At 42.0% G+C, this 12,157-nt stretch overlaps 1 protein-coding gene across 1 annotated transcript in view; it reads right to left on the bottom strand.

Moving 5' to 3' along the window:
• Positions 1-237: 237 nt before the first annotated feature.
• Positions 238-12,157, bottom strand: part of SMC1B (structural maintenance of chromosomes 1B) — an 80,474-nt gene continuing 68,554 nt past the window's right edge. Inside the window, exons 19-25 of the mRNA XM_046646760.1 lie at positions 10,692-10,790; positions 8,706-8,862; positions 8,056-8,210; positions 6,918-7,069; positions 4,961-5,030; positions 2,129-2,239; positions 238-545 (exon numbers count right to left, since the gene is read on the bottom strand). Coding sequence (XP_046502716.1) covers positions 444-545; positions 2,129-2,239; positions 4,961-5,030; positions 6,918-7,069; positions 8,056-8,210; positions 8,706-8,862; positions 10,692-10,790 — 846 coding nt within the window. The 3' untranslated portion in view covers positions 238-443. The remainder of the gene's footprint in view (positions 546-2,128; positions 2,240-4,960; positions 5,031-6,917; positions 7,070-8,055; positions 8,211-8,705; positions 8,863-10,691; positions 10,791-12,157) is intronic.

Below are 12,157 nucleotides of genomic sequence, written 5' to 3'. Positions count from 1 at the left end.
GTTCAACACCCTATAACTAGTATATTTAGAAACCAAGAGTTTCCCTTAAAGATTACTTAAAAGTACAAGCAAGGTCAGGGAGAAGATGCGGAAGTCAAAATTTTTCTGACTGGCTTTCAAAATAGAAGTTAAAACTACGGCACAAAATTGTACCCTTTTTTTAAAAAAAAATGCAAAGTAAAAACTCGTTCAAAGCTAACTCTCACAGGAAACTTGGCGTACTGGAACGGGGTCTGAACTCCCTTCCGGGGAAGTGAGCTGCAGCATCTTTGGCTGGTAACAATTACGCTGTAACGGCACACGGGCTGTCTTCTCGCTCCAGGAGTCTGTTATTGAAGAGCTGCTCGAACATTAACGTGAGTACTAAACAATGGCTAACCTGACACTATATGACTGTCCTGTTGGCTCCTACAGCTGGCAGCTGTGCCAGGGCACTTGAGGTCCTAACGGGACTCGCGCTGTCTCTTGCTGCTCTCTCGGCCTTCAGTGTCTGGATACTGAGAAAGATCTAGGGTCAAAACTCGGCTGAACATGCAGTCATCTTGCTGAAATGGAGAAGACGGTTAAGTCACTTCCTCTACTTAGGAAAAATGTTATTAAATGAAAATAATGGCTGTTTTTAAGTCTGGATTTGTATTTAACAAGGAACCTCCCTGGGGCTGGCCTGGTGGCACAGTGGTTATCAGTTCACATGTTCCACTCCTGTTCTGCTTCAGCAGCCCCAGGTTCAGCACTTCAGATCCCGGGTGCGGACATGGCACCGTTTGGCAAGCCATGCTGTGGCAGGCGTCCCACGTATAAAGTAGAGGAAGGTGGGCACAGATGTTAGCTCAGGGCCAGTCTTCCTCAGCAAAAAGAGGAGGATTGGCAGCAGTTAGCTCAGGGCTAATCCTCCTCAAAAAAAAAAAACCTTACAGCCATCTAAAAAGGTATATCAATTGCATTTACACCAGTTTTATTTATTAATTTTTGTATTATCTGGTGAAGGGTACCAGTATATGCCACCCCAAAATACACCTCTTTGGCATCTGGACTGCTTTGAGCTAAAGACTACTGAGAACCAGCCGACGCAGGAAAAGCTCTAAAAACTGGGCACAAGTCTTCCTTTTGTAAAGGAGATTTACATTTATGTAAAAGATGACACCCTCCTCCACTCTCGTCAGTGGAGGAGGCACCTGCTTGACTCTGCACGGCTAACCTGACGAACACCCCTTGCGTATCAAACTCTTCCTGGTCACCTTCCCATCACTTGCCTCCCCTCAGAAGCCGCAAACCCTTTTTCTTATTTTACCCTAACACGGCATATAAGCCCGAGTTCTAGCCACCCCTTTGGGTTTCTCATTGCTGGGTGCGCCCATGTGTCCATGCGTGATGCACGTGTTAATAAAATTACTGTCTGTTTTTCTCTTGCTAATCTGTCTTTTGCCAGTCTCACTGACAGGGCCCCAGCCAGAGAACGTAAGATGGCCAGAGGGAAAATGATGTTTTTCCCTCCCCTACACTGGTCTGAGAATTTCTGTTTCTCTCCTGCAGCATATTCCAGTGGTTCCCTAACATTCTGTGGGCACAGAAAGGGAAATTAATTTTTATCTTAGCTTAAAGGAAAGTGAAACCTAACTGTCCAAAAACTGAATGATTGGAGTTAGTTGCCCTAGTCCATTAGCTCGAGTAAGGTGAACAGCTTAAGAAAGGTGTGTTCGAATTCTAAAAGTTACTAAACAACTTGGAACTCTAGTCAATTTGCTTTTCTTCTGGAACTTTTGGAAGATAAATGGTCCTTGTTAGTTCTTCCCCAGTGCATTTGTTTCTGCCTAAAACAGTCAAACATTACAGAAATAGGAAATGCAGTGGTAACAGTCATTCTGGGTCAGTTCATGAGTACTATTATTTTACAAACAAAACTATCCAATTTACTGTTCTGCAATTTTAGATTTGCTTTTTAACTTAAAATATATCTTAAATCTCTGTACTGCTGTAGAAAAATATTTGAGTTACTTTTAAATCTTATTTGATTTAAAAAAAATCACTTAAGCCTATACTGATCCCCTGCAGAAGTGAAAGAGTACCCGCAGACCCCCTGGAACGTGCGGCCGCCCTCGGGACTCCTGTCCCCTTCCCCGGTCTTCACCTCCGGATAGATGCCTATCAGCGCGTCGGCTTTGGAATAGAACTCCTCTTTCAGGGAAATGACTATCATCTGAAACTGTTCTTGAGTCTGCTCTTTGATGTAACTCGATACCTGCAAAGACAGAAAAAGCACACCTTTCACCACAAGGAAAGGCCTCGTTTCTGGGCTCTGGGGACAGTGCTTCTGCATCTCTGAACCCGCCCATTTTAGGTGACAAGGCACTTAACTTGCCTTTCTGGTAATGCAGCAAATCCACTACAATTGCAGAAATGCAAATAGCTCAGATTCTAAAATAAGAGGTTAGTAAAAAAGGACAAGCCTCATTAAATCTATGATCTAAAACTTTAAGACTATTTTTAAGAATAAAGCTTTAATTTACGAAACTATCATGACTATGCAATCAACGTTTATCACAAGATAAAACAAAGACGAACAATCAAATATTTCATGAGGGTGAAGAAGGACTGGTGTTTAAACTTCCAACTTCCTATTCTGCCAACTCACAGCCTGAAGCTGGGAAGAATGTGGCAGTTATATATGTTCATAATCCATAATCAAGTCATTTGGTTAAAGGGGAATTCAATGGCTCCTTCAGGAAGCTCAGTTCCAAGGAATGAGAAGAACAAACTGGGTTCTGGACAGGAATGGGTCTTGGCGAACAGGCCCCACTGAGAACTGGGAGAGTGACAGAGAACTTAGACTCAAACCAGTTCAACAAGATACTTGCCAACCCCCTAAATCTCTGCAGGCCTGGAGGGGGTCTTCTCCATGTGGATTGGTCCTGACTGCACCCAAGATACGAAGGACACAAACTTCAGAAGCAGAAATGGCAGCTTCAGTTGAGAAATGAGTCACTGGCTGAGGTGAATGATGAGAGTGGAGGAAAGCTGCTTGTGGCTAAGAGGCTGAATTCATAGAAGGGATCCGGCATTAGAGGCAGCAGTAGCCGCTACGATACAGGACTAAACAGTCTTGAGATGATAGGAATGGAAGGTGTATAGAAGCAAAGACGGAAGGCATGCATTTTGCTGGGAGAGTTTACTGTGATAAATGTTGGGCACCTGATCACAAGAGGGAGTGGATGCTATTGCATCGTTGCTCATACTACCTAACTGCTTATACTTAATTCAGCAACAGAGTGCCAGGAATATAAATCTCAAAGGGAAGCCAGAAGTTAGGTTTTTAATACATAGGATGGGTGCCAATGGAGAAGAGTCTTAAGACCTAGTACCTGAAGATGGCACTAATACAAACATCTAAGTTTTTCTAGAACATAGAGATACCTTAAATGCTACTGAGAAAAGAGCCAGTCCACAAAGACAGATCCCTCCCCCAGCAGCACACAGAGAATACGGGCTACAAAGGGCCAAAATTAGCCTCCTAGGGGAGACTTCTCCCCAGTGAGTCAGGCCGTGGAGTCCAGCTAGCTGACGCATACTGGCTGACATTCAGAAGAGGGAAATCAAGCTTTTCTTTTGTTCCTATGTTTTCTTCTCCTTCCCCCAGTTACCTGAAAGTCTCTGGCAGCTCACAGAATGTGGCTCTTGCCCGTCCTCTACAATGTTCAACGGCCTGGGGATTTGTTTTGTTTTTAAATTTTGTGGATATGGAGTTGATGTGCTAAATTTTCAACACTGTGACATGCTCAGTAAGCAGGGTCTGAGAGAGATTTGGGTTAGATGAATACAATTTGGGAAATGTTGAAAGATGACATTCAAGCCAAAAGAAGGTACCTCAGGGTAAAGCTGCTGAAAGTTCCCTGACTCCCAGGTACTTCACATGAGACTCAACAGAGTCAGAAATCAGGGAGGTCAGCTCCAGAAATAGAGCCTGCCAGGGCGGCGCCCCAAGAGTGAATGCATCTCTCAGGGGTGGGCTCGTTACCCAGGCTCCTAAGACTAGGGTATAAACCAGAATGCCAATTTACCAATTAATAGTGAGAAATATTTCTGTCATCATGACCAGAGCAGCCTCCTTGTAAGCAGCTGTAAATGCAAAGTCCAGTCATTTCTGGAAGATGGATGTGCCTGGAATCAGAACCAGGAGTCAAATTCATCCATCTCCAAATATGGATGGCTCTGGCAGGAGGACCACGACCCCGGGAATCTGCAGGCAGGAGCTGTCCCACCCCTGGGCGGTGATGGGCACTGCCAGTGTTTGCCTCCGTCCTTTGGTCATGCTTCCGTAGCTGACCTCACTCTCATGTCGAAAATTTCCAGTCAAGATATGTGGCCAGCCTGAGAGCCCGTCTCCCAGTAGCCTGGTATAGCCAGGCATTGATCTCTAAGGCTGACTCGAAATTGAACTCTCAAGAGTTAACCTGTTTCCTTAGTTGCCTCATTGTTTCAAATACTGAAAACAGGACCACGTACAAGTGCAGTAAATGACTGGATAAATTTTAATAAATGAATGGGGGGGCAGACTTTTGAACTCTAATTCCTTTGGAATTTTATTTAGAGATGGTAGTTTTGGACTTTGTAAACAACTAATTTGGTCCTGTTTGCCAGGGTGCTTACCATTGGAGATTCTCTAGGTCCCAGTATCTAATTCTGGGGAGAAGCGAGCTGCCCTGCAGCAATGCTGTGGATCAGGTACAGTGATCCTCACTTGACTCCCAGTATCAATTCCCCAACAACTCGTGCAGGGTCCCCACAACCTTGAATGAAAATTACTACCCTGAATCATCTGGTTTTTAGTCATTTAACTTAGATTTGCTTTTTAATCAGCAATTATCAAACAAACTCTCTGTTTGGGGTAAACTGCCTTCTGACCACAACATGATCCTTGAACTGTATACATTCTATTAGAAATTAAATGCAGAAAGAAACTTACTTTGCCAATGTTAGTATTGTCCAGGGCTGCATCCACTTCATCTAAAACAAAGAATGGAGCAGGCCGAAAACTAGAAAAAAATTACAATCAAGTAAGCTACAACTTTCTATTTGCTTTACGAAGACTTGGACAACAAGATTAACAGTATTCAGAACGAATAAGATACGTCCCTTTGGATGCTTTCGTTGAGGTCACCAATGACCTCTGTGTTGCTAAATCCACTGCTCAGTTCTCAGTCTGCATCCCATGACCTTTGCAGGTGGTCCTCTGACATCAAGGATGACAGGGTCCACTCCCCCATCTTACCCACTGTTCCTTCCTTGTCTCTTCTGCCAACTCCTCCTCATCTTTCTAACTTAACACTGCAGTGCCCTCAAGGCTCAATGCTTAGAGTGCTCCTCCATCTAATTAGCTCCCTTGTGATTTCACGTGATCTCAAGGTTTTAAACGCCATCCGTATATTGATGCCTCCCACGCTTCCAGTGACAATTCTGAACTCTTGCCTCACGCATCCAACGGCTTACTCAGTTCCACGTGAGTGTCTAATAACCAGCTCAAACTCATCCAAAATCGAACTCCTCACCTGCCCCTGCAAAGCTCTTCCCTCCTGCAGTCCTCTCCGTCTCAGGTAGCAGCAGCTCTTATCACTCTAGTCGATTAGGCCAAAACTCACCGAGTCATCCCTGACTCAGCCCTGGTCCCACTCGTCACCATCTTTCACCGGGACTGCTACAATGGCTTCCTAACCCTGTGCCTGCCACTGCTGTGTGCAGTCTATTTTCCACAAGTCCAGGCTCACTCTGGCCTCAGGGCCTTTGCATTTGGTATTTCTCAAGTCTAGAACTTTCTTCCCTTAGCTATCCCCATGACTTGTTCCCTTAATTCCTTCAAATCTATGCTCAAATGTTACCTTCGCAAACAGGCCTTCATGGAAGACTCTTTAATATTGCAAACCCCTCCCTGCTACTTATCTCCATTCCCTGATTTAATTTTTTCTCTTTAGCATCTGTCATTTTCTAATAGTCTGTATATTGGAGAATTTCTTTACTAAGATATCTTATTTATCATCTGTCTCCCCAACTAAAATGAAGTACCTTTGAGGCAGGGATGTTGTTTTGTTCACTGCTGTCTCTCTAATGCCTATAATGCCATCTGACACATAGTACATATTTAATAAGTATCTATTAAATAAATGGATGGAAACAACACCTAGCAATAGTCTCATTCTGCTAAGATTTACTCAAGACAGCCTCATGGTTAGACTCCTGCCTCCCCTGAATCGATGGTATTTCCTTCTCCCTTCCTGTAGTGGCATATTCTTTTTCCTTCTTGAGACTAGCTGTACAACTGTTATGTTGATCTTCCTGATTATGAAAATAGAAAGGCAGTATTATCTACACCTTAGATCTTCATCTAATGCATTGAATGTTGAAATTTAATTGCCTTAATTTTAGCTAACTTCTTATTTCTTGATTTACTTTACAAACAAACAGTGCTACCATCATCAGTGGAAATGAGGCTAAACATTTTTTTCAGAAGAAATACTTGGCTTTACATTTCTTACTAAATAGCAGATCTCTGAATACAGGCTAGGAAAATAATATGCAAGTTGGATGTTTTTGTTTTATTTGGGTTTGTCATTGTTTTTTGGCAATTGTGATGTCAGTTCTGGCCATTCAAAATATTTATTTTTCTTCTTTCTTTTCTATAAAGCTGGAATATTAGTAGCTACTGATAATAACAGAAATTGAATGAAAACCTGTCCAAGACTTCTTTCTTAGATTTGCTGTCTAAATTCTTATAGGCCTAAAGCATAACCTGACTTGCCTGGCTGAAGAAAGAGTCTTGCATGACATAGTTAAGTATAACTAAAGACAAGGAATTAACGAATCTTCTGTAGGAAGGTCCATTTGGTTTCTGCCCTGATGCAGAACCGAACAGCCCATTGTGACCTTACCTGTGCACAGCGAACAGGAGAGCCAAAGCTGCCACGCACTTTTCTCCCCCTGACAAATTGTCCATTGGCATGAACCGTTTGCCTGGGGCCACGCAGTTATAGCTAATTCCCTCCAGGTAAGGCTCTTCTGGGTTCTCTGGGCTAAGAAATGCCTGAAACACATGTTATTTATTTAGCAGTATCAGAAAAGCAATTAGTAAATTTCAAACATCAATAAATAATGTATTTAGCTCTACATGTAATCACAGAAAACAGGCTTGTCTGGGTGGGAGAAGAGGGAAAAGATTCTTACAGACATCAAGGGTCAGGTCTTCCCACCAGACTGCCATTCAAACCTCAGCAGCACACGCTACAATCTTAAAAAAAAGTCTTCATTCAATTCACTCATTGGTCCATTCATCAAATATTTACTGAACACCTACTATGGGCCAGGTACTGTAGCTACAGAGATGAATCTTACCCTCAAGAAGTTAATGGGGTTTATTTTAGTCCGAAAATAAATAAATAATTTTCCAGTGAAATTCTAAATATCTGATCCAGGATCACCTCTCAGTCATAAAAGACCACCAGAGAAAGAGTTAAAAGCAGATATATAAGATCCGATCTACATCTTTATTCCATAGTCAATTCCACAGTACTTGCTAGGGATATTGATAATGGAATGGGGAATGGTCACAGCAAAGAGACTGTCACATAGGGATATAGCTGGATTTGACTCCTGCCTTTAGTTCTTTCCCTCTCCTTTGTTACTCTGGTCAACTCCACAGACCCCAGAGCAACCACTTCCCAAGATCCTCTTCATTACCCTAATTTAACTGCAGAGACCACTGGCAGTTCTATAAAATCAAATTAGTACCAGACAACACAATTTCAGAACTGAAGAGAACTTGGAAACCAAATGTCTAAGCCACTCATTTTTCAGATGAAGAAACAGGACCAGAGAGATCTGACTTGTCCAGGCTGGCCAGCGGTGGAGTGAGTGGGATCTAGAACACAGGTCATGATAACCAATCTTCGTGAGCTGACTCTGCCCCAGAAATGGGTCACTCAAACAACATGGTGGGTTATTTACTACCAGAAAAAATTACCATTGATAACACAATGTTCCCACTCAAATTTGTGGGTGAAAAATACATACTTGGGCACTGTTGTTTCTGCAGAGCTTCTTGTAGATTTGATCAATTGAGATTGAGATGTGCTCAAAACACTGGCTGAAAAGATCATATCTCCTTTTTTTCACCTGTTCAAACTCTTGCCTACACATTCTGGCTTCCTTTCTGCTGGCCTCAAAAGCTAAGAGAGAATCAATATTCTTTATTTTGGAGACCACTGAGGGGCTTTTTTTATTTAAACTTTAAAGCATAAAATATTTTAATAAATTGGATTTTGAGTTTGGTTGTCTTGAGTAAAATCTACCTTCAAAATACCTCAACTATGATTAATTCCAAGACCATGGCTCTTACAGTTGATAAGCCCTTTTTCTAGAAGGGTTAGTTTTTAAGTAATAATGACAAGTTCTGACAGAGTATCTAATATGCCTATTATGTTCTATGAAGAAATGCCTGTTCTAAAATAAACAATACACCTGTTTTTAAATTAAAGCAGAACACTTTTCAAAAGCAAGTAGTCATTCAGTATTAAAAGTATGCATTAATATAAGACAATAGAGAAAAATCTATATTAAAAACAAAGGCACAATCAAGGGGGGATTGTTGGTAAGTGTTACAGAAATCAAAACCCCTAACACCCATGCATATGATCTTGCTAACAACTAAAGCTCAATTTCACCATCTGTGGACTCCTGAAACTTGTCTCTGACAGTTTTTAGGTTCTCCACGGCTCTCAGGTTTGGGGCCGCTGTCTTCAACAGGACGTCTTCCTGGGATGCGACTTGCTGCAGCAGGAGTCTAAGGTGGGCCTCGATTTCGTTATCGGATTGTAGAGCCTATTATTGGTAAAGAACAGCAATGACTGGCATGCCTTTTAGATCCAAACTGCTAAGGTTATCAGGCACAGGGCCTTCAGGATCTGGCGCCTGCCCCACTCCCTCCACATCTACTCCCTCCCTCCCTTGAAGCTCTCTCTGAGTCTGAAATGCAGGGAGGCCACACTATTTGTGTCTTCTTGCTCCGCTGTGTTCTTTCATGGCTCTAGTGTAATAGACGCTGCTTTCTTGGAACATGCTTCACCTCCATATTTCTTAATTCTGGCTAAAAAGCAACGATTCCTATGTAACCTTCATTTACTCATTCATTAAATATTGGTCATCTATTATGTATTAGACACCGAGGATTCAGTCATGAGAACTCTTCTGTCCTCGCCCTTAAAGAGCTCATAGGGAAGTCAGACGTAAACTGGCATTTACGACAGTGTGAAGACTCTCTAACAGGCAAGCAGGGGCACTACAGGGCAGGGGGAAGGGATCTAGCCCATCTGGAGGGATAACACTGAAGCTGACACCTGAAGGATGAAGAGAACGAACTTAAGTGAGGAAGGAGGGAAAAAGTGGTATAGGCATGAGCTTCCAGGAAAACTTTCTTGACCTCTCAGAGGGGGTTAATTAATACAGGATAAAGGTGACATTTTGATTTAGATGGGAAGAGAATTATTTGAAAAATGTTGAGTAAACCGGTTAACTTAGCTAATGTTTAAAAAACAGAATGTCACCTCATTACATATACTAAAACAAATTTCAGGTGAATCAAATAGATAAATGAAAACAAAAGAAAGCTGTAAACAGGAAGAAAATATTTATTCAGTAGTGAGGTGGGGAAGGACTTTCTAAATATGAAAGCACGAAATAGACTATAGAAAAGACAAAAGCTTCTTTCTGATTGCCAAAAGATACCAGAAATACAATCAAAGAGCCCAACAAATCTAATAAAATATACTAAGAACATAAGAAATTAAAATATGTGGTGAATATCGCTACTCGGCATCTATTCTCCATTTCCTCCTTTCTAACAGAGCCCAAGTTTGACCATTCCTGCCTCATGAGTGCCAGGTACCTGGGGTGAGATAGCCTGCTTGGTCTAAGACAAATGTACCCCCATCCCTAACAGTGATTGGTCAGGAATGAACATGTGAGCCAATTCAGGTAACTGTGATGAGGGGACAATTGCTGGAGCTTCCTGGGAAAGCTCTTTCTTCAATCTTAAGAATAGCACCACTGAAAAAGGCAGCTTCTCTCTTCTCTGAAGGTTGTGGTTGTGTGGAATGGCTATGGTCATTTTGCTCTCATGAGAGAAGCAGCCTAAGGACGAAGTCAAAACACAAAGAAATGTATGGCTGTGTGGATGACTGAGAAACAGCCAGAACTGCTAAATGAAGGAGACCATGAGGCTGGATTCCAAGGCTGCTCTGCAGGTGTGAAGGATCTGTCACCTACTGAGGGTATCTCATTGGGACAGTGACAGGGCAAAATCAGGTTGCTAGAGTATCTTGGCTACTTTTGTCTATTTCAGGACTTCTCAAAGACTTCAACATTCATTGTGAATCTCCAAGAAAAGAGTCTTTCAAAAAACTGGCTGATCACAGAAACTTTTCTTCTTTGGCAAGATATTTTCACGGTACTAGCGTTTTACAGAACACATAGCAAGAAATACTGATATAAACATTTTAAGAAGTGACCTATTTACACTATTTCTCCAAAAACCAGTAGGAAATCTACTTTTTCCCTAAACTTATGCTCTAGCATCTAAAAATTATTCTGCAGTATTTAAATATTCAATATTACTGTGAGTTAGTCATAAACAACAGAAATCTTTCAATTACCTTCAAATCCTTTCTTAGGGAGCTGTAGTCTATCTCAATGGCTTCTTCTTTTTCATATATATCAATTGTTGCCTGGGTGCTTTCTGCTTCAGTTCCCAACTGAAAAACATGTGAAGCCCTTTCCTTGTTATCTGAAATGGTGACCTCTACTCATCCGTCTGCCCCAAGCCTTTCAGTTGATTGCTATCTCACTCGGATTAAGAGTTAAAATCCTTGCGTTAAAGGGCAAGGCCATGCTGATCTGGCCCAAGGGATCTGGGCCTCTGTCACCCCTTTAACTTCATTTTGCGTCAGTCTCCCCTGGACTCACTCTGCCCCAACCACACTGGCCTCCTTGAACAGAGCAGGCACATGTCCACCTCAGGGCCGGCACACTGCCCTCTGCCTGGACAACCTTCCCCTAGCTGTCTGCATCACTTCATCTCTCTCCTCCTCTACTTACCGGCTACCTTCTCTCAGGCAATCCATGGCCTCTCCATCTAAGATTGCCAACTCCCCACCACTGATACTCTTTATTCCCCCTCCTGCTTTATTCTTTCTTTAGCCTCTATCACTACCAAATACATAAATATTGTTTTTGTTTACCATTTTGTTTGTGTGCCTATCTCTTCCTCACCAGAATGTGAAGGAAGGGATTTTTGGCAGTTTTATTTACTGCTGTATTCTCGGTGCCAAGTGCAATGACTGACAGCATAGATTTGAATTTCAATATATCACTCTGCATGAAGGAAGGAATAGGAGAGAAGGAACAAATAAATGAGACTTATTCAATTGTAGGCTGGCCTTTGGTGTAATGCTGATACCAAAAACCAAGACTCACAAATTAAGAGGAAAAAACCCTTTGTTACTCACTCCTTTCTAGATAGTCTCAACTGAAACAAACTCGTGTGAAACTATTTTTGGAATTAAATTTATGTAATATACATATGTTAAAACAGTTCACATAGAAGTTGAACTTGGACACAAAATGTAACACTGAATTCCTGAATCTCACGATTCCTATTTATGTAATTTGACATCATATTTTATATTAAGCTTCTATATGAGTCATCTGGTGTCTTGCTATTCAAAGTGTGGCCTGCAGGCCAGCAACAGTGGGCCTCAGCTGGGAGCCATTAAAAATGCAGATTCTTAGGCAACAAGATCTCCAGATGCTTCACGTGGACAGTATGATTTGGGAACCAGTGATCTAGTTTCCCCCACAATGTAAGAGTCTTCTACAGTAACACTGGCAATTACCCTCTATCTGAGTGTCTCCAATGGAAGAGAAATCTCAGGTTCTACCTCATTGTTCAAAGACAATTACGCCTACAACAACTGTTGTCAGAAAATTAACTCTACTCAGCGATCCTTGTTCAGCCCTCCGGAGAGAGACAATTTATACCTAACGCCTTTTCTATTCTGGGCTTTATAGAATATCTTGTACAGTATCCCCATTACACAGCCACTACTTGACAGGCTTAATC

The sequence above is a fragment of the Equus quagga genome, chromosome 19, assembly GCF_021613505.1.
Source record: "Equus quagga isolate Etosha38 chromosome 19, UCLA_HA_Equagga_1.0, whole genome shotgun sequence".
Lineage (NCBI taxonomy): Eukaryota > Metazoa > Chordata > Mammalia > Perissodactyla > Equidae > Equus > Equus quagga.
Note: the sequence above shows the minus strand (reverse complement) of the source record. Positions and strands in the feature narration are given on the sequence as shown.